Here is a 27,138-nt window from a genome sequence, read left to right on the forward strand (position 1 = left end):
TGAAAATGTCCTTAAAATACATACAGAAATATTTATCCACAATATATATGGCATAAAAGAAAATAAAATGCTTCGCATTAATTACAAGCTGTCTTATTGTTTTTTTTTTTCTGTAATGCATCGATATGAAACAAGGCTTAATTATAAAAAAGTACTTTTCACCATTTCTCTAACAACAAAAGTATACATACACACATACTAGCTGTGTAAGCCTGTGCTATAAAAAGCCCAGGGTCCTAGAAACTATTGAAATTGCCAGAAAAAAAAAAAAAAAAAGGAAATGTAGAGATGTCAGGTAATTGAAAGGAACTACTCTGGGTGTCTCTTTCCTAGGAGGATTTTTTTTGCCGACGTGCTCACATCGCTTGTGCATTAGCAGCAGGAGGAAAAAATAAAATAAAAGGGATGCCATTTTGCCGATGTTCACGGCTAAGTGACTTTGTCTTGCTTCTGAGGTTTCGTTTTGCAGACATGCTGGCCTCACTTGCGTTATTAGCAGCTAAGTGAGTTTTCCGTTTCCTCAGAGGTGGAGCCCTTACCCAGACTCCACATTTCACTTCTAGGCCGGACAGACAGACACACACACACTTCCACGCATAGATGTTATTATAGGCTATATATAGGCTTTTTTTTCTTTTCTTAAAGTAAAACAGTTTATTAAAAGAATGTTTTAAAAACTACCACCCAGCCCAAACATACTTCACATATGAAATGTTTGACTAGTTTACATTAGAATTTAAGGTTAGTATTTTTTATGACATTTACAAAAGAAATAGTAACTTACAGGGAAAACTTAGTTGTAAATGTGAGTGCGTCTCCACTCAGTGCATTCTGGGGATTGGCCAAAGGTGTGGCAACAATATTTTCAGCTCCAGCACGGATCATAATAAAAAATGAGTAACTTGCTCCATCTAAATAGAGTAAAATCATGTTAAACCTTAAGCAACCTATAAACATGCCAATGTATTCATTCCAAGTATAAGGAATTCTATCATAATTTTAATAAAGAGATAACTGAACATGCCATTACCTGTTTTGTTTGCAGTTGAGCAAATAAAGTCAGCTTTAAGAGGTAGGCGTAACTCAGACAAAGATATTGTGCCTTTAGATGCAGAATAGCAGCTTTGTTCCTTAGCAGAACCCAAAACTTTTGCCCCAGTTTGCTCTTCATTCTTTAATTTGTTTATCTCTGCAAGCAATGCAGTCCTTTTCTCAGCTTGAAAAAAAAAAAACACCACCACACACAGGTTAACAATTTTACACACAAGTAAAATGCAGGTAAATATTAACCTGCAATAAGCTGATTTCTTCAAAAAAAGAGTAGTAAGAGAAAGAAACTGTACAACCCACTGTACATATGTAGGCAATACTAATTAAGTAACAGATTGTTTTCAGATAGCTCAAAGCGCCAGCTCTTTCAGCTTTATTAAAATTTATTTTCTATCAGTCTTTTTAAGAGTGGTCACTTTGGGTGGGGGGGCATTTAGTTTTGAATGTTTCATATTAAAAATATGCATTAGTTTGAATATATTTGAACATAGATTAACAATTCTGAAGGAATATATAAATGTTCCTTTATGAGCTACAGCATAGGAAACCAGCAAGGAGAGGTTAAGGTCTTTACAAAAAAAAACAAAAAAAAAACCGCGATATAGTAAGTAATAATCTTTAATACACCCTGAACATTGTTTTGTTTTCAGTACCAATATAAAGGTTTGCTAATTAAAAGTGTGCAGGAGGTGGGGAGTAGTCTTGTGATGCTCTGCTATTTTTTATATTTTTATTATATATATAAAATTCACTAAGCCGCCGACAAGTAGCCACCCATGGAAAGCACGCAAGACAGCCACTCCCACCAACTCTAAGACCATTGGATACGATGACAACTCACAGAGCCATGCCCACCAACTCGGACGCAGCAACTCAGAACACCGGGCATCATTCACGTACGTCTCTGCTAGACTCCACATGCACCTCTGAGCCACGTTGACTTTTCATTAGTCAACCTCAGTGGAACCTCGGTTCACACAGAGGCAGCGCGAGAGAGAGCCGCGCACACACACAGGCAGCGCCAGAGAGAGACAGAGGCGCGCACACACACAGGCAGCGCGAGAGAGAGGGGGCTGGACTCAAAGTAGGAAGGCAGTTAAAGAATGCACTGGGCTCAATTTTGTTTTCACTTCTGTTTACAGCGATCGGTTCGTAGTGTGCATTGTTGCAATGTTACTTTTCTTGGTGGTTTATTAAATTATGGATTTTTTCAAATGTTTATTTTTTTCCCTGTGCTTAAAACTCATTAAAAAAAAAAAAAAAGTGTTTTTAGCCAGCAGTTGGTAGCGCTATAGCGCAAACTATTGCAGTGTGTTCTCTGTTGTTCAAGGTTTTCTCAGTGTTATTCAATGTTTTTACATTTAGTTTACTATTATGCTGTGCATTCTATGGTTTAATTAATTATATTTGTGCTTAAAAATCTTTAAAAAAAATATATTTACATACAGTTTGTACAGTCTGCAACTGATTAATTGTATTTACATAAATCCTATGGGAGAAATTGCTTCGGTTCACAACCAAATCGGTTTACGACCAGAGTTTTGGAACGAATTATGGTCATGAACCAAGGTTCCACTGTGTTCTTTTCGGTTATGACGCACGACCGCGTCCACCATCGCAAACTGTTTTACATGCCATGGTTTTAGAGTTGGTGGGCGGGTCTCCGCGAGTTTCTCTTGCGAGCGGGCAAATGACCAGGCGGTGTGTATGCTTCGAGAACGAGGGTGGACACGCCAGCACCATCTAAGAAGAATCATATTTGTCACGGATGTGAATCACTGTATGTGGCGTGTAAAACAGTTTGCGAGGGGTATTCCATGGTCTTAGCAGTGTCTATACTGTATGTTGCCCTCTCCAGAGTTACATCTTTTCATTCACCTACAGTCGTATCCTGAAAACCAACCCAATTTGGACAACTGTGTCTTTCAGGAAGTGTTCACCCATCAATACATAATTATGCGGCATGCTACGCCACGGATTGGCTAGTATAATATAAGAGCAGAGCATCACAAGAGCATCATTATATTATATATATGCACATACACACACACACACTAAAAAAAACAAAAAAAAACCCTAGGCTGGTGAGGAGAGTGCTGACTGAGTATTAAGTTCTTACATTTCACACACCGTCACATGATGTACAGTATGTATGAATAAAGCATCATTGGATTATTTAGGTACCTTTCCACTCTCCTCCAATATCTACACTTGCATTACTCCTATGAGCCATCAACCAGCTCTAGCATGCTAGATTAAACTTTTATTCTGTTTAACTTTGCGCTTTTCTGATAATCACTCTAATGTATTATTATATCTATACTGAATCTAAGCTATTTTGGATAAAGGAGTCTGCCAAACAATAACAATGAATCACACTTCAATTGTTAGAATATGACATGTATTATATTCAGTTATTCAGCAGTGCCCTAGTTTCTGCGTATATAAAAGACTAAGGAATGTTCCATGTTGTAGACTGTGTTAGCATAGTATAGAAGCTGGCAACAAATGAATAACTATGTAAATCAAATCATTTTCAAAATAAAAACAGTCACACATCTCTGCATTACAGTAAATTCAGAACAAGGCACACAGCGGCAAATGTATGGCCCACTGCTTTTCCTCGAACTGCATCTGCTTGTGCATGGACAATCAAATTTAAATCTTCAAAATAAATTTATTAACCTTCAAGCATAACACTTTGTCAGCCAGAGCCAAAATATTACTGCAGTATGGGCTGACTGGTGGCCATTTAAAACTTAAACCTTAACAATATTAAACACATTTTCATCCGAGATAAATGTATTAAAGCTGAAAATACAAGAATGAACACAAATAGAAATGTTAGCTTCACCCTTGGCAGAATAACATACATGTTACACCCAGAATTTTTAAACTACATTTGAATGAATACATTTCCAATATAAACATTCAAATTTAAATTGGCTATTTTGATGGTCCTGATACAAGAGAAGCTATATTTCGATTAGATATGTATTCTCAGCAATATATTGAACAATTATACTTCTTCAGTATTTTTTTTGTATTATTTTTATTATTATTATTTATTTATTTATTTTTAAATCAAGTACCTTCATCTAACTAGATTTTCAAAATGCATCATGCATTAATATGGTTTTGAAGGAGCATTACTCAAGGGTATGTAGCCTATGTCAGGGAAGACTTATGTCAAGACATAGAACTCCAGAAGAGGCTCAATATAATACTTAAAAAAGAATATTCATATGAAATGTGCAGGAATTTAATTTAATGCAACCGAGAAAACATTTCTTCTAAAACATGCAAATATTTATACAAAGGACAAAGCTGCAATACATACTAGAAATGAGAAGAAGCCTTTCTGCTTCTGCTTCCTCTTGTGATCCTTTGCCATGTTCTTCATCAAAGCAACAATTTAAAGCTTGACTAGCTTGATGAATTACTGTTTGTTGCACGTTTACTTCATTATTCAACATCTGCAGAAGTTTTAAAGTACCACATGAAATATAATTACCAGGCACAGAGTGTCTAAACAAAGTAATATAAAAATACAATAAATGATCAAAATTAGGGCACCAACTTAAACATTAGGAAAATGACCCATTATGTAACTATTAAAAAAAAGTTTGCATCTTTCTAAACATAAACATCATGCTTTCAGGGACGTTGTGTTGCACACCAGTCTAATAAGAATGAGAATATTTCAATCATTCCTTTAAAACATTGTAAAATGTTTATTTCATTACCACTGGGAGCCCTTAAGGAAGCATGAATGTTCTGAAATACACTAAATGTACATTTTCAAACCTTCAAGTCTTGGATGTAGAGATTCTTACTCTCAAAATCTCTTTATAAAAAAAAAAAAAAACACACATACACCACCTTTGCTAAACTGCCTGGATGCATTTAGTACTTAACCTGCTTTCAGTTATCATCTACAGTAATACTTCATTTTAGAAGATAATCTTTAAAAAAAACAAACAAAAAAAAAAAAAAAAAAAACTTCAGACAAGGGCTTTTAGGCATGATGAACTTATTACCTAAAAACTGAATGAATATGTAAATAATTAGCACATCTTATGAATCTGGAGTACAACTCGGAGCGTGTGTTTGCCTTTAATGTTTACAATATTTGTATTACCCTAAGTTCTTGTCAATAAGCCGCGGCTTATCTAAGGAAAAAAGTTGTGAAAATGAAAAAATAGAATATCGGCTTATACATCCATCGTGGGGGTTGCGTTCCAGAGCCACCCGCGAAATAAGAATATCCGCGAAGTAGAAACCATATGTTTATATGGTTATTTTTATATTGTCATGCTTGGGTCACAGATTTGCGCAGAAACACAGGAGGTTGTAGAGAGACAGGAACGTTATTCAAACACTGCAAACAAACATTTGTCTCTTTTTCAAAAGTTTAAACTGTGCTCCATGACAAGACAGAGATGACAGTTCCGTCTCACAATTAAAAGAATGCAAACATATCTTCCTCTTCAAAGGAGTGAAGCAAACAAATCAATATGTCTGTTTGGCTTTTAAGTATGCGAAGCACCGCGGCACAAAGCTGTTGAAGGCGGCAGCTCACACCCCCTCCATCAGGAGCAGACAAAGAGAGAGAGAGGGAGTTTGTTTTTCAGTCAAAAATCAATACGTGCCCTTCGAGCTTTTAAGTATGCGAAGCACTGTGCAGCATGTCTTTTCAGGAATCAGCTTTACAAAAGATAGCAACGTGAAGATAATCTTTCAGCATTTTTAGACGAGCGTCCGTATCGTCTAGGTGTGCAAACAGCCCCCCTGCTCAATCCCCATACGTCAGGATCACAGATAGTCAGCGCAAGAGAGAGAGAACAGTAAGCCGGGTAGCTTCTCAGCCATCTGCCAATAGCGTCCGTCCCTTGTATGAAATCAACTGGGCAAACCAACTGAGGAAGCATGTACCAGAAATTAAAAGACCCATTGTCCGCAGAAATCCGCGATATATATTTAAATATGCTTACATATAAAATCACAATTTAAATGACCGCTACGCGCTCGTGTTGACTCGGCGACGCCCAGAACAGAAAGAACGCGCTCCGGCCGCTCCAACCGCGCCATGCGGGGAGTGAGAGAGACGGCAATATCTCACACTCTCTCCCCCCTTAAAGAAATTAAATGGGCGCGAGTGAGACCACTGACCTCCCTCCCTTCTATTAGTTATAGGTTATAGTACGTTCGGCTTATCCATGAGTCCGGCTTATCTATGATAGGATTTTATTTTAAAAATTCGTATGATTTTTGGTCTCCGGCTAATACATGAGTCCGGCTTATAGACAAGAACTTAGGGTATTAGTATTTTTCCTGATATAATAGAAAAATTACCTTTATTTTTTGTTTGATATTCACTTGTGCAGTACTCTTCACTTCTAGCCTTTGAGAAACATCTTCATTACGAACAATTACTTGTTTAACTTGGGGCTGATCAACCTCTTTAAATCGCTGAGATCTGTAGGCATCAATACTTTAGGGGCCGGTGAGGGGAAGAAAACCCAGAGCAAAGTCAATATTGGTAGTGAAAGAAATACCCAATTTAACACAAAATGACATTAACTAAACAATGCATTGTTCAGTTAATATATTAAGTGTAAAGCAAAAACAAGATTGTTTAAAAAAATGTACTTAATACTTATACGTTTGAAGCAGATTTGTGTACATGTTTAATATTTTCTCTATAAATATTTCCAACCCACCTCAAAAGCTATTTTGATTAAGTGTTTTCATCCTTCACTTTCTGCTATTATTTGCAAAACAACTAACAATCACCTGTAGAGGAGACTTTTTTCTTCTGCAACAGAATCAAGGCTATCCACAGATGCTGCACGAGGAACTCGAGCCCTTTGGTATCTTGTGCCTTTTGTTTTCCTCTCAGGTGTTTCACTAGATTCACCAGCGGTTTTTCTTGGCGATGCCACCTAGGCATAAGCAACATTTTGACTTAAAAGGGAAGCGTATAATAAGTGAATGTGGATTTTAATGTCCATGACACACCACATGTATCTACTAAAAACAGTAAAGACAAATCAAGAGAATCTGAAAAATCTCTTCAGACACAATAGTATTATGAATTGTTTCTTACCTCTGGACTTGTTACCACAGAAGCAACAGTTTCAACTAATGGTGTGAGAGACATAGAAGAAATGTTGAGTTCATTATCATTCATATCTTCCTCTTCTTCCTCTCCCTGGCCATGGATTTCAACTGAGGTTTTGCTTTCGTCTTGCTCAGATCTCTCATGAACATCATTAAAAATGTCTTTGATAATGGCTGAACTATTTACATCATCCTCCGTTTCTGCAAACAGATGTTTAGTATTATAAAATACACAATAAACCCCAGCATACAGCTGTGTTACAAAACATGACAGACATAAGACCATAGGTTTGACAAACAGGAGTCCACTTAGTCCTTCAGGTTCATTAAGTTAGCTGATAGCTACATTTCTCCCAATTATCACACCCAGATACTTTTAAAGAGGTTCTGCTTTAACTACATGATTAGTTATTCTGATTGTGTTTTGCAAACCTTCAGGTGAGGAAGTCCTTCCAAGTTTCAGTTTTAAATGCACTTCCCCTTAGTTTCCGTAGTGTCCTTGAGTATGTGGTTTACTATTTAACTGATTGATCAACTTTACAGATGACTTTGAGAATTCTGAAAACCTGGGTTTAGGTCTTAATGCAGCCTTCTTCGTTCAAGACTAAAGAGGTTTAAATCCCTTAGCCAGAGAGAGGTGGTTAGGCCTTTCAGTACCAGGATACACTGGTGTATTTTTGTAGTGTGATGACCAGAACTGGACATATTACTCAGTCTAAGCCTAATTCCCCTTTATATCTATTCAATTGGTTTCACATTTTAAACTTAAAAATGTAATTTCACCTAGATATTGCCTAGATTTTGAGAATGCCATACTGATATCAATCCCTACGTCTTTGTCCGAGGTTGCTTTTTGTAAGAGAGCATCACCCACCCTGTATTTACATTTAATGATCCTTTTGCCCATGTATAGACTTTGCATGTTTCTCCATTAAACTGCATTCTGAAGATGATCCAGGTCTTTCTAAATTGTTTTTGATGTCTCAACAATATCAGCTGTGCTACTCTTTTTTTGTGTCATGTGTGAATTTACTAATTATACCAGAATATGCCATTAATATAAAAGTAGTAGTTCACAGACAGATTCTAGAGAGACCCTACTTTATGACCTCATCCCAAATGAAATATTATCCGCTTACCTGTAATCTTGGTCTCTTGTCAATTAACATTTAAAAATTTTGAAACGCAGTTTTGCAACTTACCTCTGATGCCTATATCTACTAGTATGTTATTCCAGGTGCCATTCAAAAAAGTATAACAGACTATTTTTGGAAGGATCTCCCTCATAAAACCCACTCTAGATTGTATTTATTATATTTTCATGTTTTTAGCTTTGTCTTTTAAGAAGGAAGAAAAAAAAAAAAAAAAACAACCCACCACCACCCTTGGCATATATAAACCCTGTCTGCTAAAATAAGATAATGCAAGCACTGATTGTGATGGGGAAGGGGGGGGGGGTGTCAATCAAATTAAGAGCGAGTATGGTAACCATTTTGAAAATGAAATAAATGAGACAAATATTTACAATGGAAACTTACTGCTAACCACATTTTCAGTATCAACACAAAGTTCTCCTGCTTTCTTTCTCAAGGGTGTAATTTGCTTCACAGGGCTTGCTTGTATAGGAGTACATTCTAGATTTGTTTCATTAGTTAGCAACACATCTAAAAACAAAGATAAAAATTAACAGTAAAATAGTATTTTATTCAGTTACAGTGATCAAGGCTGGTATAAGACATTTCTGACCAATGGCATCTGCTCATAGATTACAAGAAACTAAAGATCTGCCATTAACCATTAACTAAAATTTAGGATCATGTAATAACTCGCACTTCTTTAATGAGTTGACTGTGTGTACCACAATGTAAAAAAAGGTTTTTTAATATACAACTTCAGAGCACATACCAAAAGAAAGGCATGCATGTTTAACAACTTTTTCACCCTCCATACAGGTGCATTCAGAAAGTATTCAGACACCATCCAATTTTTTTTTTTTTTTTTTTTAAACATTGTTATGTTGCAGCTTTATGCTAAAAAAATTCCCCCATCAAGCAACACTTCCCAGAATGACGAAGCAAAAAAAGATTTTAGAATTTCTTGAAAATGTATTAAAGATATAAAAAAAAAAATCAAAAACAAATCTCACATTGACACAAATATTCAGCTGAAGTACCTTTGGCCGCTACTACAACCTAGAGTCTTCTAGTGTTTGACGCTACAAGTTTCTCACACCTGGATTTGGAGATTTCCGGTTTTCTTTGCAGATCTAACAGGTTAGATGAGAACAATCGATGGACAGCTATTTTTAGGTCTCTCTAGAAGTTGTTCAAATGAGCTCAAGTAGTGCAACTTAAGGATATTCACAGAAATGTCCCTAAGCCACTCTTGGGTTTTCTTTGATTTGTTCTATTAGAAGTTGAAACTTCAGCCCAGTCTTCCTCCTCCACCATCTATCTTCTGCCTTCAACACAGTCAACAATCATATTCCTCTTTGCAACCCTCTTTGACCTTGGCATCTTTGGGACTGCACAGGTGGTCCTACCTACCTGTGGTGGGTTCTGGCAAAGAGAGATGTCAGGGGTACTCCAAGGCTCAGTGTTGGGTCCTCCCCTCTTTTCTCTATACACATCCTCACTAGATCCCATCCATACAGTACCTTGGCTTCTCCTATCAGTGGTATCCTGATAATATGCAGCTGTACTGGTCGTTCCCCTCCAGGAAGGCCACAAACTCTCTCTGTATGTCTCACTGATACTGCAAGCTGGATGAAGGAGCACCACCTCTAGTTGATGGACCTTATTATTCCAGCATGTCAGTCTATACTGCACGTCAAACTCTTCAGCTTGGCTCACTATTGCTAACACCCGCCAAGTCAGTACGCAATCCTGGAGTGGTGATCGGTGGGCCAGCTGTCTCTCCATCTTGCAGATTCACTCGATACATCATTTGCAAGAACAGAGCATATCTGAAGGAGTATGCAGTACAACTTCTGGTCCAGGCTCGTCTGGACTACTGCAATTACCTGCTGGCATTAGTGAATGCATGTGTAACCAAACTGCTGCAGAGATTTCAAAATGAATTGGCATGTCTGATGCTCAACCAGCCAAGGTGCGACAGTGTAACTCCTCTTTTCAGATCACTACAGTGGCCCCCTATAGCAACACATATTAAGTTCAAATCCTTGATGCTGGCCTACAGATTAGTCAGTGGGTCAGCTATGTATATGGAGAAACTTGCAAGGCACATGGCTGCTTCTCACCCACTTATGTCTGCTGACAAACAGTAGCTGGTGATGCAACCTCTGCACAAGCTTGAAACAAGCTTCCCACCTTCATCCTAGCTGACCATTAGTGTACAGGAAATGTTTGAAAACTCATTTGGTGAATTTCTGGGCAACTGAAGAAGTTTTCATAACCAGAGAACTGTAACTAGCCTGCATTTTGTTCTGAGCTCTTTCCCCAGGTTTACATTTACTCAACCAATCCCCTTTGCAAGTGACTTTGGACAAAAAGTGCCCACTAAGTAAATAAACAAATGTTTAGTTTATACCGTATTTTTTAAAAACTACTATTGTTCAAGATAACAGACCATTCTGCACAACATAGGTCAGCTAATCCAATCTCTCTTTTTTTTTTTTTTGAAAAATTAATTAGCCAAGCTTAATTTTGAAACTCTAAAGCAGTGGTTCTCAACTTTTATTCCTCCAAGGTCCCCCAGTTTACCACAAGAATATGTGAGGGCTCCCCTACACAGGCCATGATATTTTACCTTCTTTTACATTTGCTGCAGTGTTGACAAAAGTGCCTGTTTTTGAACTTGCATTTATTGGCAAAAGAATATTTGCTGCTAGTGTTATTACACTGTCTTTATTATCTTAAACCTTTATATAAAATGAAGAAGCCATTTTAAAAACAGCCAATGTATATTGATTGAATGAAAGTTATTTCTAATGCCTGAATTTATTTCAAAGATGAGTGTCTGTTATCGCTTTTAATTATTTTCATATATTAAAAGACCTGTTAACAACTGAAATTAATGTCATAAATGAGGCCATGTGCATACAGTCTTAAGGAATGAGTAGTATGCTGAAATCAAGTAAAGAAACTTTGATAAATTTTAAGTTGCCCCTTTGCTCTGGATTTCAAACACTTTCAGCTGCAAGACCTCTGGCACACTGACCACACTAACAACCAAAAAAAAAAAAAGAAAAATTTGCATCACCTAAAGTCCTAAAAAGTGAAAAATCAAATTCAAATGATGAATAGCAACTACTGATGAGCAAACCCTGCAAAGTTTGGTTTGCCACAAACTTCACCAAACACTGCAAAATACAGCGAGGTCAGTGGGGAAGAAGGAACTGAACTAGTCTTTAATGGATTATAAATGGTACAATGGTCTATAAGTAACCTTGAGGGCTCAGAAGCAACTACCAACTAGGCTGGACCAATTACTCTGGCCAAAAATGTGATCTGAGCTGGATGCAGCAGTTGTAACTACTGGGCCATTGTGCCTCAAACAAAAGACACAGCAAACAAACTAAAACAAATGGACACAAACTAGCAATAAAGTAAATCTATACACACACATGCTAAGGCTAGGGGTTTCCACAAAGCCCAAAGCACAAACAGTCCCAGGTTCAAATCAAAGGGATGTTTATTACAAAATACCTCAAATAATTAAACCCTGCATTTCTTCTTTCTCTCTCTACCACACTGCTACTCCTCCAGTTGAGTATTGCCAGTCTCCACTCCCAGCTCCAACTTGCCTGGACAAAGCAGTGTGGTCTCTTTCATTGAGGACCTGGGAGTACTTCCGGTGTCATCATGTAACCAAACTTCTGGGTTATGAGAAAGGTAGAGAGATCCTTCCCCGGCAGCACCCTCTATTGTCCACCAGGCATCCCTACAGGGCTGCTCTTCCAGACTCCAACTCCCATGTAGCCCTGCAGGTGTCCATGCTGGGACTCTAAGGCCAGGTTTCTACTTCACGCGGCACATGCTCCAGCAGACGCTACTGCTGCACAAGCGTTGTCCTGTTTATACATGCGAAGAGTACTTTATATAAATCTGGAAGATTCCACCAGGTGGCAGTGCAAGATCACAGCAAGAACAGGTTTGGCTTCGCTGTGTTGTGAATTGCCTAAAACAGTCATTAAATTCCGAGGTCACCTTGCCACAATATCTCTGAAAAGGATGTTTAATGATTAAATACATCAATCCAGGGATGCGCCGATTCTTGCAAGCATCGGGCATGAGACAGAAACAATCTCTGGACGGGGCATCAGCTCATCACAAGGTGAATACAAGCACTCACATACAGTAGCATCATTTTATTATCTTTAAATCCCCAAACCTTCACGTGGAAGGAAACCGGAGCACACTGTGGAAATCCATCAGGAAAACATACAAACGTCAGGCAGGGAACACGAGACAAATCCCTGTGAGGTACACCGTGCCGCCACAACATTTGTAATTATCAGTATTCATTATTTAAATGAAGTTAATGACTTATCTGTAAAATGTAACATACATACGTTTATGCATTTCATCATGAAAGTGATATCAATTATAAATCTAATGATTCTAAACATGCAGAGAGCTGGAGTATCATAAAATGTGTTCTGTGTGGCGATTGTTGCTATCAGGTCAGGAGGAAGCCACAGAAGCATGTAGCGATTAACAACTGGGTCGGTTTTAAGATTACTTTATTATTAAAGTAGAGAGGCATTAACGTTAACTACAAGGTTAAAGTGGACATTGAGATTAAAGCCGAAATATCCATTTTAATCACAAAATACACCTTTTCACCATGTCCTTAAATTGTGTGTGTCATTAAATATGACACCATATTACATGATTCATACCTGTCAATCTTCCTTCATAAAACATAGATGTATACCAGAGTAGTGAGATTTCTTCTCTGCACTTTTCCAAGTATTGGAATTTCGTAAACATGCTTAACATTTAGAATAGAGGCCTTTAACATTTTTGTTAGTAAGCATTTTCCCTACTATAGTGGGCTTCTAACACTGTAGAAAAATCAGTATAAATGCATGGAGATAACATAGAAATACCAGTCCCCTGTCAGCCTATGCACCTTTGCATAGTTTCACATTCATAACTTCCATTGCTGTATTGATTTTTTTTTTTTTTTTTTGAGAAGGATGAGGGCAAAAATAATACTCCAATAAACAAGGAGAGTTTCCTTTACAACAATAACATTCAAGTGGACACATGCTCACAGTCCAGAACCTTTCATCCATCCATCCATCCATTATCCGCATAACAAAAAAAGCATTCCTTTGAAAAGGCTGAATGTTTACAGAGGTACGATATTAAAGTAATAAATACTATGTAAAACATAAAACAAAAATGGTTTGTGAGTTATTACCTGAAGGACTTCTCTCTTCTTTTAAAGATGTTTCAGAACTAGAATTAGCTGGAGGTTTCAAAGACTCGTCGACCTGTGCTTCTTGTGGGGTTTCCTAAGATATTTACAAATTGTAACATATCAATCTATTGTAACTTACAAGGGTATACACATTTTTACTGTGAATTTTAAAACAATGAAATTTTAAAGCCAAGCAGTATGCCAAAAAGTAGGATTTTCATTTATTTTACTGATGCCTTTATCCACGATTACTTCAGCTTCTAACAGCTGAAGCAACAGCTTGGGGACATTAAGGAAATTTAGTTTAACAGTGCAAGGCATACAAAAAAAAAAAGCCATTGAATGCTATTGTCATCTATTAAATGACTATATGAAGATTTAAGGTAACACCATTTTTAAGATGTACTCTGATTTTGTTAATTTGAATAAGGTTATCTATACAGGTTTCAAAAGATCAACCTTCCACAAATTGCACACATAATTCAAAAAGATTAATGTATGGTCTTGTTCAGGCCTGTTATTTGGATTTTGAAAATTGTAATTTTACAATACTATTGATAAAATGCATTTTAGAGTAAGATATTACATTAAGAAAATTAATATTAATCAGAACAACATTTAGATATAATGCACCTTAGCTCTACTCATACCAACAAATTAAAAGCAAAATGCATCTACTGATAAATCTCACCCAGCCACCATCCCAAATTAGACACGCTTTTAACAGTTACTTTGGAAGATCAACTGTTGAAATTTAATTTTTGCAATTTAATTTTAAAGGGATTTCATTTAAGGTGTTTAAATGTTACCTTTTTATTGTCTTGGGGCTGTTTAAGTGAACAGTCATCTTTATCAACTGTCCACATATTTCCCTTTTGGATACGACTTCTAATAGATGCAAGCTCTTTTTCACGCTCCTAAATTTTTAAAGGCATTATATTAGATAAGCTTTTCTTCATGGAGAAAAAATAAAAATACTAAACATTGTATAAAAAATAAATTAAAATAAAAAACAAACATTTAATTGGAATCAAATCTAGAATATAAAAAAAGGTGTGTTAATTAACATAGATACTAGAATGATTATTCGCAAAATAAAGAATTAGTGGAGAGAAAAAAAAAAAAAAAAAAAAAATCAATCAATCAATTATGTCTGGAAACAGGATACCCTAATATGAACTCTAAATGAACATGAGGATTACCTCACTAAGAATGTTCACAGAAAACTTCAGTACAAATATGAAATGATCCCAAAGTAAAAATATACATATTTAGACCATGTACCCTGTAAAAATCTTTTTTAAACATGTTACCACCAAAAGAACTAATTGTGTACCCATGTGACAGAGTTCAATACCCAAACCCCATCAAGAGGTAAAATATGTTAATATAATTGTGCCCTCATTTAAAAAAACACCACAAGACTGAATATAGCAATAAAAAGTACCAAATAAACAAGCAAAGCAAAACTCTGCCCTTATCTATTGTAAGTGGAGTGGTATATCAACTTGCCCACTTTACAGTATACCCAAACACTCCCTTTCTTTTCCTTCTAGATAGATGGATACTTTATTAATCCCAATGGGAAATTCACATTCTTCAGCAGCAGCTAGTTCTTCTGCTAGTTAAACTACCACCACAAACTCTCCTCCCTTGTCTAGAAGCCCCTTACTATGGGGCTTCAATGGACCCCAAAGTCACTTTCAGTCAAAACTGAGCAAATCAATTTTGGGGTCAGGGGTTGCTTTACTTTGCCTTAGAAACAATTCGCTAGGTGGTTGTCTAGTGTTAAAGTTGCAAAGACTCCAGGGTGTCTTTAAAGTACAGGATCTTTCAGGAAGCATTTGTGTTACCTGCTCTGCTACAGAAACAGTACAGTCCTGTACATAAATAACTAGAATTAAGTGCCCTCTGGAGGTCAGGAGGCGTAGTGGAAAAGCTATTTTGTTCCTGCACATTATTAGAGAGATTGCCTCTCTAGTTTGAGCTAGTGACATTGCTCACAGCCTTCGAGGCATAATAAGTACCTCCCTTCTGCTGCCCACCAACTCAGCCTCCACATAACTGATTGCCGTCTAGATAACCCTCACAAAACAAACACTAAAATATGCACATAGTATGCAACAACATACATTTTGATGATATATTCTTCTATTAATATGTTCATTAAATATTCTTCCCTATATTAATTTACTAAATAAGAATGCCTATACAAAGACATGCAAGGAAGGGAAAATTGAAGCTGCAAAAACATACCAATCGCTTCTGCTGAGTTAAACTTGCAGTAGCCGACTGCTGTGGTTTAAAGAGTTTCTCCTGAATTATCTTAGTATTTGGTGTAACAGTGGGTGTTTTTTGTCTGATAGTAGACAATGGACTTTGAGTTGAACGCTCTTGACATCTTTCTCCAAATCGTTCCAGAAAAGATTTTACTCCAGGACCACCTACAGATGGGGCAGCAGGCAGGAATATTAAACAGCTTTGTACATTTTAAACTATGCAATAAAAAAGGTAAGTAGATTCGTTTTAAATACTCAACCAGGTGTTGAAATTTCCTTTGTTTGCTGAACATGTGTCTCTTTGGTATGTGGTTCTTTCTTTGGAAGTGAATAAACTGGCTTTGTTGACTCGAATAGTTCTGGATCAGTTCCTTTCAATGTCACTCCACGTTTAAGCTCTGAATCATCTTTTGTTATAACACCATGAGCAGTTTGCTTAGACAGTGCATTCAACACCTCTGTGTTTTGAGAACTGCTTGACTGTTGAACTGGTGAAGGTACTGATATGCTTGCATTCTGAAGACTCAGTGGAACACTTCTTGTTGAATGGATAGGTGGGTAAATATTGGAATGCTGAAATAAAAAAAACAACATAAAAAACTCCAGTGTAAATGAAAAGTAAATGGCGTTCTGAATTATTGATGTGAAAAAAAGTTTTGAATGAATTAAGCCAATACTATACAGCAATACTATTTATATCAAATATCAACAAAAAAAATGTAAAAAGTGAGCAATAACAGGTTCAGTAAACATGGTTCTACTCAAATTTAAGATTTAACTTTAAAAACAGTCTTATTCACAAGTGTGACAGGGCAACAGATATAATCATAATTTGTATAGAACTCTATGCAATGCTATTTTTCCATTAAGTAGATATTTTATTGTTTAATCTCTTTAATGCACCAAATGTTATGAAATTTACTGTTAATTAGGATCTGAAGAACAACTGGCTACCACTTAAAGTATTATATCATAATTGAGTTGTAATTAAACCTACAAAATAAGTGAAAAAAGTGTGAGAATGTTAGAAGTCAATCCAGAAAACAATATTTAGGCTAAAATCTCATTATTCATTAATATGCTTACTTATATTTACTTAGTGAGGACTTCAAATCATTCAACTTCTGTGATACACATCTAATTTTCACAGTGCTCAACACTGTTAAATCCTTTTGTGTACTCACCTGTTGAACAGAAGACACTGGCTTATTCACTGATGTTTCAACAGCCGTTTCAGAATATGATGCACAGTTTGATTTAACATTGCCGTTTTGTGCACAAGCAGATGCTACATTGGTAGTGGACGGTTTTGATAAACAAGTGGTGCCAGGCTGTTCTTGTGCATTGTTTTTCTTTATAGCTGGTTGACTTAGGTCATCCTCCCATGTGTTAATTGTTTCAGCAAGACAGGCTAATCTGCCTTTTCTTCCAACAGCATGTGAAGAGAATTCAGACTTTTTAGGTGGAGAGGTCGGTTTCGGAGGATGAACAGGTGAAGTCCAAGCATTTTCAGCTGGAATTTCTATTAAAGACAAATTACATTCCTCCAATATATTAAAATACTGGAATAGAACAAGACAGTTAAAATATTTATAGAAAAAAAGCAGCATTCAAGTTAATTAAAAATACATACCATTATTATCCCAGCACTGTCGTTGCTCAGCTAACTTCTGCAAGCGAGACTTTACTGAAGTGGTCAAATGCACTTTATTGCTCAGAGTGTCACTTTTTACTTCAGCGCAATCGGACTTTACAACACAAGATGCAGCAGGAGTAGTGGGGATTGGTGGTTTGCTTACATATGTGGACGCGGATTCAATTAAAGGTTTTCTGTTTTCTTCCGCTACTTCACCAGTTTCTTTGTTATCTGAACATCTTCGTTTGGAAGGGGATGGCTTGTTAGAGGATTTAACTAAAAGGGGGGGGGTGGCAAAAAAAAAAAAAAAAGTGTAATTCAACATGCAAATTACCAGATAATCAAGCAAAATAAAGTTCTGCACCCAAGAATACTGTACTTTGTAATATACTCACTTTAAGGGAATTTATTCCACGCTTATCAGTCAAATGCTACCAAATCTGAAATGTTTCATTTGCATCTATCCTTAACAATACTTTGGTCTTAAGGATACATAAAAAGAACCAACAATGGCAAACGTTGAAAAGTGACTTTTGAAAAGTCTGATAACTACAAATAAAACATTAGTGATAACATTTAAATTAAAAAGTTGCTACTGTCCTCGATGCCTTGCTGTTGTATGGATACCTGCAGACAGGATAATCTAGCAGTGGCTAATGCATTAGTTTAAAATGCTAAAGTGCGGGTTTAATCCAGGACTCCAAATTCATTTTCTGAACCTGACTGAGTTACTGATACTGCCTGTGATCACACTGTAAAATACATGCAAATAACTGTACAGTATCCCTATCTTGTATGTTACCTTTGATAAATTCGTCACCCAAATACAGATATCTAACAGGATGAACTGTGCAGAACCAGTATAAATCACTCCCACTCCATTATTTGAATGAGAGTACTACTTTTATGTGGAAACATCTCTGCTACTGATATAGAACTGTTAGGTGACAGAATTTATATAATTCTGTATACACTAAACACAAAAAATGTTGAGTTCACTTAAACCTTAGAAAGAAAGAGAAACATGGTACTCACATTAAGAAAAAATTTACAAGTGACTTAGAAATCAAACTATACCCTATTATATAGTCATTTATATTTAGCACCATTAATTTCACTTTGTTTCCGATGATTAGCCTTTCTATGGTGTCTGTTGCCCATAGAAAGCAGCATTTCCATCTTGGGCTGTTGTACAGAGAAAGTTAGACTGTCTATTTAAAAGCCAACATCCAAGAGGAGCTGTTAACAAGCAATACTGAAGCAAACCAGCAAAAAAAAAAAAAAAAAAAAAAAAATTTTCATGTGGATGGAATTGTTTTGTCACAAAATAAAAAAAGATTAAATTTTCTTCAGTCTTTTCATCTTGCTACTTGTTTGCAGGGCTTGGTTCTCTTAAAAAGAATCATGAACAAAGGACTTTACTTAGCTGAAGCAGTCAATCGTTAAGGAATGCACAAAATTTAAAACACTTCCCACTAACCAAAAATTACAAGCAGATTTTGGTGTCAGTTATTGTCACTACATAGACTGTCTAACTTCTTAATGGAGATATTTTTAACACAGTGATATTATAAACTGGATGATTGATTATAAAAATAATCTGCAAGCTAGGAAAACCGAGTGCAGAACTTTAACATATACACACATATAATTTTTCTAGAATCAGAAAGAAACCACATACAACATTCCATTTGTGTGAAGATTTAATATAAAAAAAAAAAAAAAAAAAACCACTTTCAAGCAAAATACTGGGTCAAAAATCTCTTCTGTAAAAAAGAATCCCACATATAGATTACTTGACACTAATAAGAAGTAGATTCTTTCAAACATGTGTCACATAAATTAGGTTATTGCAGTGCAGTAACCAAGTGAACAAAAGCTTATTTTAGTCAAAGTGCACAGTGCATGAAGGAAAAAGGGGCAGTACAATGCAATCACTGTTTTTACTCTCCTTGACATTAAAAGAGAATGTTAGATTACAGATATACATTTTGATAAAAGCTGATGGACAACTAGATAGATAGATAGATAGATAGATAGATAGATAGATAGATAGATAGATAGATAGATAGATAGATAGATAGATAGATAGAACTATATGACAGACAGACAGACACTTTATTATTCCCCAAGGGGATAATATGTGACAGTTTAAAAAAAAAATGTAACTTAAAAAGCCTTCCAAAATAAAGTGATGCAATTTTACATTTTGATCCAAACACAAGCACAAAAAAAAAAAAGACTACTTTCACAGATATACTAGATTTGAAAAGAAGACAAAATTATATTATATATATATATATATATATATATATATATATATTTATGAGTAGAGTATGATGTTAATACTATAAAGCTTACCTTCCACAGGAGTCTGTTCAGATTGGTTATTGGTTTCTGACAGAGGCTCCCGTAAACGTTTTGCCATTGGCCTTACAGCTGCTGCAGGTCTCTCAGACATTTTTTTCTGCAAATTTTCCCTCCGTGCCCGTGTTCTTTCTAAAAGTTTCTATCCAAAGAAAAAACAAAATAAATGTAAAAATGCAAAAACAAAAGCAGAGATGTACTGTATAATCTGTCAGTTTGGAGGAAACTAAAAATACAAAATGATCAGACTGATTTAGATTAGGAAAACGAAAAAAAGAAAATCACAACAATGTACAGATAGGTGATGAATTTTGAAGCGCTTGTTTAATGTCTTATTTGCATCTAATAATTTTCCTAACATAGACGGTGTCAGATTAAATGATATTTCAGTGAATCACACAACAGTCTTTAGAATTTGAGTGGAATAATATACACTTCATTTTTGACATTTTTATCAGAACAGAAGACATAGCATTTAAAAGGAAAAAAAGAGTGTTTACCAGAAATAGGCTAACAGGTCTGTCTGTGTATTTATTATATATATATATATATATATATATATATATATATATATATATATATATATACATACATACACACACACACATACATACACTCATGCTTTCCCTATAAGGGCCTCGCACTTCTGCACAAAATGAGCATGAATGGCAGACAAGAATTTTAAGCTATGTAGGTATATTTAATGGCAATGAGCAGGTGTATCAAGCAGATATGATATTTTCTGGATGTGTCACTTTAAAGCTGCCAGCTGAAACCATTAAAATGTTAAAACTTATATATCAAATTGTATGTTCTAACTTGCTTCCTGCATAGTAAATAGTAATCATCTGAATTTTAAACATTTAAGATTAATTAATATTTCCAGGCAAACATTTACAAAAGGGAGTTCAGGTATGTGGAGGAATGAAGCTGATCAGTTAAGTCAGTTAGGCACTGGACGGTCACACTCACTCATCGTAGGCCAATTTAGACTGATCAGTCCACCAAATCTTCACGTCTTTAGGATGCGTGAGGGAAAACCCACAAAGAAAATGAACAAACAACACACAAACACCTAGGCCAGGATTCACAGTGAGGCATCAAATAAACTATTAAAGAAAATTAGAAGCGTTTAAAATAATGCTGAGTGGAATTACTGCATGTAGAGACTATACTCAGGATAAAACCTTTAGCCATTTGTAACTTTTAGCTTAAACCTAGACCTTGGATGTCAATATTTCTTATACAAAATTTGTCAACAAAATCATAGCTAGAAAGTATTAAAAATGTAATTTAATGAAAAATGATAGCATCCTTATAACACAGATGATACTGAAATCACAACAACAGCATAAACATTTAAGTGTTTTCAACAGAAGTGAGCTTCACACCAAGGATCATCTCCTGGTGTGCCTGATGAGGTCTGTAATGATTTTTCAGTTCACCGCAATCTGATCTCAACCTAAATTTACAAAGTGGTCTGCAAATTTAACATTGTTTAAATATTGAATGGCATTGTTAACTTTGAAAATACATGCTGTTTAATGATGCATATAAAAATTGCACATTGCTCTGAGCCTTTCAGGGGAAATTACACCCATTTTCTGAATCAGTTTTGCATATTACAGGGTTACAAGGTATTCACACCTCCCACTGCAGCATTGGGAACAAACCTAGAAACAATTCTAAATGTGACATACATTGTGAGCCATCAGTAAGATTAAAAAAAAAAAAAAATGATTAAGCAAAACTGAGGGGAAAAAAGGAATGAATGATCTATTCAAACACCTTTGCTACCCCCTTCAAATACTTCCAAATACTAATATACAACACTTTACAATAGTACTTAAAATTAGATATGAATGCTGATTAATGTGATTCTACAAAAGACATAATTTTGAGCTGTATGCCCCTACTTGATCACAATATTCTTAGAAATCTCCTTAGTCAATGGGTGGGCCTCTCTGGCAGTGTCTTAAATTGGTTTGAATCCTACCTGGCAGGTAGAAAATTCTTTGTTAGTTGTGGTAATTATACTTCAAAGACACACGACATTTTATATGGTGTTCCACAAGGATCTATCCTGGCTCCGCTGCTCTTTTTGATTTACATGCTTCCACTAGGTCAGATTATCTCGGGGCATAACATGAGCTACCACAGCTATGCCAATGACACACAACTGTATTTATCAGTAGCACCTGATGACCCCGACTCTGTTGATTCACTGACACAATGTCTTACTTGTGTTTCTGAATGGATGAGTAGTAATTTTCTCAAACTAAATAAAGAGAAAACTGAAATTTTAGTGATTGTCAATAATGGATATAATGAGGTTATTAGAAATAAACTTGATGCATTAGGATTAAAAGTCAAGAAGGAGGTAAAGAATTTAGGGGTAACTGTCGACTGTGACCTGAATTTTAAATCCCATATTAAATTAGATCACTAGGTCAGCTGTTTTTCACTTAAGAAAAATAGCAAAAGTTACACCTCTTATATCATTGAAAGATGCTGAGAAATTAGTTCACGGTTTTGTTTTCAGTCGACTAGATTACTGTAACGCACTACTTTCAGGACTACCCAAAAAAGGCATCAATTGATTGCAACCAGTGCAGAATGCAGTTGCTAGAATCCTAACTAGGAAAAGAAAATCCGAGCACATCTCACCAGTTTTGATGTCATTACATTGGTTACCTGTGTCATTCAGAGTTGACTTTAAAATACTGCTTATGGTTTATAAAGCCTTAAATAATCTCGCTTTATCTTATATTTCGGAATGTCAGACCTTACACTCCAAATCGTAACCTTAGATCTTCTAATGAGTGTCTGCTTAGAATTCCAAGAGCTAAACTTAAAAAGTGGCGAGACGGCCTTCTGCTGTTATGCACCTAAAATCTGGAATAGCTTGCCAATAGGAATTCGCCAGGCTAATACAGTGGAGCTCTTTAAAAAACTGCTAAAAACACATTACTTTAACATGGCTTTCTCATAGCTTCATTTTAGTTTAATCCTGATGCTCTGTATACTCAATTAACTATCATTATTCATGGTGGCTCCAAAATCCATACTAACCCCTACTTTCTCTTCTGTTCTTTTTTCTGGTTTTCTGTGGTGGCAATCTGCGCCACCACTACCTGATCAAAGCACCATGATGTCCCTAAATTGGTGGATTAAAGACCAGAAGTCCATGTAACCATCATCATCAAGTCTTTCCATAAGAACCCTGAATACAATGAGGACTGATCATTTACAGTATGTTAGGTAGAATGCCTAGAGGGGGCTGGGCGGTCTCATGGCCTGGAACCATTACAAATTTTATTTTTTCTCCAGCTGTCGTGTTTTTTTTTTGTTTTTTCTGTCCTCCCTGGCCATCGGACTTTACTTTTGTTCTATGTTAATTAGTGTTCTCTTATTTTAATTCTAATTTTGTCTTTTTTTTCTCTTTCCTCATCATGTAAAGCACTGAGCTACATTATTTGTATGAAAATGTGCTATAAAAATAAATGTTGTTGTACTGTGGCTAACTTTAAAAAGACACCGCAACTTGTGTCCATAGAATTTAAAGGCATATTAAGCACGAGGCGTTGGAGGTTGGGCATGCACTGATACGCAGTAAATAAAATAATTCAGTAATAGGATTTAAAAGGAAGTCTAATTCCTTAGAACATCCTCACTAACAAATAATTCAGAATTGAAAGGCAGCATGAGGAATTCTGGTTAATAGAGACTACATTTAAATTTTTTTAATCTGAAACAGTTCAGGAAAGACTAATTCATCTCTGATATCATATAGTCTTCTGTAGCAGAAGGAGCCTGCCTAGGGAGCAACTGGCAAGATAGGAATAATAATCCCATTTGTTGGATTTATTTGCTAACGATATACCAACACATTAAAGTCCAACCCATAATATATCTTGAGTACAGTATATCTCCCTAACACATAAAAATAAAATACTGCTGCCTATAGAGAAATCTGATCAATGCCTAATGTAGTGTACTGGAGCACAGCCCCAGTTCTGCTTTAAATTATGGAAGACGCAAGTCCATGACATTTGTTTTCACAACGATGTAAGTACAACATTCCTGGTTGAGCTTTTAAAAAGCCCAACTTTTGTCATCACTTATTACATTTACATTTTCTTAGAAAGTGAAACAGCACCACCATAAGGAATAAATGGAAAAAAATCATCACAAGAAAGTTTTGATTATTACAGCATTTACACAGTAGAAACGATTATGTGCTATCACGACATATTCTTCATCAATTGCTAGTCCTAAAAACTGCATCTTTAGCTGTACATTTTTGGAGTGATATATTATTCAACATCACTAAATGTATTGGACCGTGGCAGCTCGCCACTCTGGCAATTGCACTTGATTTCCCTACTGCTCAATTCACCAATGGGGAATTTATTCACCATTTTCCATGATCAGTGTGACAGTCAATTCATCTACTAAACCAAGCCAGGAAAAGACCTTGCATCATTTACTCAAATAAGCACACCAGAAATGGAACCCAGACCCCAGTCTTCCTCCTTATCCAACCTAACACTATCTCTGTCTCATAATCTCTATATTAACTTTTCAGGACTAAAGTTGACAGCTGTCTTCTTACAACTCCAGCACACTTATCCTTATTTTACAGTTCCTCTGTCTTAATGATCTCTGCCACAGTGAAGTTAACTTCCAAAAAGAAAATGGCTTGACACGTCAGGAAAAAGAGTAACACCAGAAATAAAATCCACATCCTGAGTGCTCCTTTTTTCACCCCACAACTCATCCTACACAAATCTGCAATTTTGCAAATGGTCATTCCACACAAGTGTTTTTTTCAAATGTTACTTTTGATCTCCTTCAATCAAAATCTTTGCTGCAGTTCACTTCATAAATGAGATGAAATTGTAAGAGGAGCCAGTATATCTTTTGTAATTGTCATCACTATTAAATCATATCTGGTTGATAAAGTATATAAAAGAAAAAAAAGGGGGGACATTTTGCAGATAATTTTAGCTGTTAAAAATCAACCTACAGGGCCTAGCATACATCATTTTACACCCCTTAATTACAGCCATGAGGATTGGTTTGTGCTCTTTCACTCAGTGTTTCAAAGACACCAAACTGAAGCAGCCAAGCTCATTCTCAGACTAGGATCACACATTTCTACATTTTTCCAACACTACACGACAAAGCAACCTTTTAAAGTCATCTCTGCTACTTTCACTCCTTATGTCTCAGAGATATCATGGTGGATGAGCCTATGGCGTCCCAGATAATGGACTATCTGTCCAGCAGACCAGTTTGACTGTGTCTCTGATAAGGATGTGAGCAACACTGGAGCACAATAATGGACAGTCCCATCGCATTTTCCCTGTACACATCAGACTATAGGTATAGCACCAGGTCATATCACTTAGATATTCTGCACTTATGGGTTGTGGTGTGAATTGATAAGGGTGATGAGACAGAGAATACAAGTCAGGTGGAGAACCTTGTTCCCTGGTGCATAAAAAATTGTCTGCAACTGAACATTAACAAAACCAAGGAAATGACTACTGACTTTTGTGGTACCAAAGTGCCTCTACACCCAGTAACTATTCAATGAATGGATGCAGTGCATTGCTACAAGTATTTGTAAGTCTGCATCAATGACAGGCTTGATTGCTCTGTTTTATATTGTCACTCTTTGTCACAAAACCAAAGCTGACATTTTTTTTCCTGGGAGGCTGTGCTCCTGTAACATGGGCAATAACATCCTTCACATTTTCCATCACTCTGCGACGGTCAGTGGGATTTCCTGTGTTGCATTGTGCTAGGCTGTTAACATCACTTCAAGAAAGGCCCACGGAATCAACAAGCTAATTAAAAGGCAGACTCAGCTATGGAACAAACTCTCGAGATAGTAACGAAGGAGAGGATGAAGACAAAACGAAATGCCATTATGAACAATGCAGTAAATCCAATCCCTGACACACTAACACTGTGGACTGTTAGTCAACAAAAAGTCTGTCAAGAAACGCTGCTGGGGTAACTCTGGGACCGTAACTGCCAAGTTTTCATTCTTTTTAGATATTCTTGTGTATATTTGAGAAGGGTTTGTTGTTTGTCGTAATATGTTTTATATTAAGCTTCTGTAAAAAGCCACATTTCCCCCTGGTGACAAATAAAGTTACTGTATATCGTTCCCTCCTTCAACTCACTTATGTAACCGGTTTTTCCTTTTGTCACACATCTGATAAATGCATAAAGCCAGAGTGTTTTCTGTCACGCCTTGTATTTTCATCAAGTGAATAACCTTTATCTAGTATTTCCATTATTATTTGATGATATCAATGCACTTTAAAACATAAAGCGGGGAAATGCTACCTTCAAGGAAGTGTATCCTGAGGTTTAGGATAATTCTACAAAATAAAAAACAGCACGATAGTCTTAAACTGGTGGTCGAGAAAAGACTTCACTAACCTAAAAAGGCCAAATAACAAATACCGAAGATTGCAAATCCAAATACATGTCAGAATTACACTTTATCACGTTTAGTACTCTCTCTCTCTCTCTCTCTCCTTCCTATAGATAAAAGTGCTTAACAGTCAAGACAAATTACACAGAATGGTTATGGAACGAGAGACATAATACAGGTCTTTGTTAATCAGCATAAGGATTTAAGGACCTGGTGCTTCCTTTATGCCCGTCAACTATTTGCACCAATCTGTATCATTGGGCAGTTCCAATGAATGAAGTTAAGGCACCCAAAAAAGCCATAAGAGTATTTCAAGCAACATAGTCCGATTTTACAGTAAAGGCGACGATCTGGGCAGAGGCGTCGCTGCCAGTCCTTCAATGCATCCGCCATGCTGCTATTGTGACAGCGCCTGTAAACTGTCTACATACTCGGAGCGCTTCACTGCCGCTACATTCTAATGGGACTGTAGCCCTGAGCTCCACAGCTGTCTGCCATTCCTCCAAGAAAATGGGTGCGGTCTAGCAGCAGCTCACAAGACGTTAGCCTCGCCTAACACGAGTGGAAAAGCTTTCAGTAAACACGTGTTATTTCAAACGATACTATATTTACAACGTTTACATTATCTATTCCGAATTAGGTAAGACAGAAATATCTTCTATAGTACAGAAGCTCCATATAACATCAAACTCGAAGAGGGGAGAAAAATAATAAAAATAATTGTCTGTAAAGAGGACGTCATGCTGGGCAAAAATTTGAGGAAAAGTGTGCATTAAATTAAGGCTGTTCGCTGTTCTACGTACAACCTTTCACCGTGTACAGTGCTACAGTATGCCTGG

At 36.3% G+C, this 27,138-nt stretch overlaps 1 protein-coding gene across 2 annotated transcripts in view; it reads right to left on the reverse strand.

Moving 5' to 3' along the window:
• The window catches only part of anln (anillin, actin binding protein), a 39,379-nt gene that overhangs the window by 11,999 nt on the left and 242 nt on the right, over positions 1-27,138 (reverse strand). For both annotated transcript variants that reach the window (XM_028818138.2, XM_028818139.2), the window contains exons 2-15: positions 19,840-19,987; positions 17,476-17,754; positions 17,027-17,364; positions 16,103-16,415; positions 15,820-16,007; positions 14,373-14,480; positions 13,564-13,657; positions 8,712-8,837; positions 7,160-7,374; positions 6,847-6,995; positions 6,406-6,544; positions 4,391-4,526; positions 1,031-1,216; positions 785-911 (exon numbers count right to left, since the gene is read on the reverse strand). In XM_028818138.2, the coding sequence (XP_028673971.2) occupies positions 785-911; positions 1,031-1,216; positions 4,391-4,526; positions 6,406-6,544; positions 6,847-6,995; positions 7,160-7,374; positions 8,712-8,837; positions 13,564-13,657; positions 14,373-14,480; positions 15,820-16,007; positions 16,103-16,415; positions 17,027-17,364; positions 17,476-17,754; positions 19,840-19,987 (2,546 nt within the window). The remainder of the gene's footprint in view (positions 1-784; positions 912-1,030; positions 1,217-4,390; positions 4,527-6,405; positions 6,545-6,846; positions 6,996-7,159; positions 7,375-8,711; positions 8,838-13,563; positions 13,658-14,372; positions 14,481-15,819; positions 16,008-16,102; positions 16,416-17,026; positions 17,365-17,475; positions 17,755-19,839; positions 19,988-27,138) is intronic.

This window comes from Erpetoichthys calabaricus, chromosome 13, assembly GCF_900747795.2.
Source record: "Erpetoichthys calabaricus chromosome 13, fErpCal1.3, whole genome shotgun sequence".
In the NCBI taxonomy this organism is placed as follows: Eukaryota; Metazoa; Chordata; class Cladistia; order Polypteriformes; family Polypteridae; genus Erpetoichthys; species Erpetoichthys calabaricus.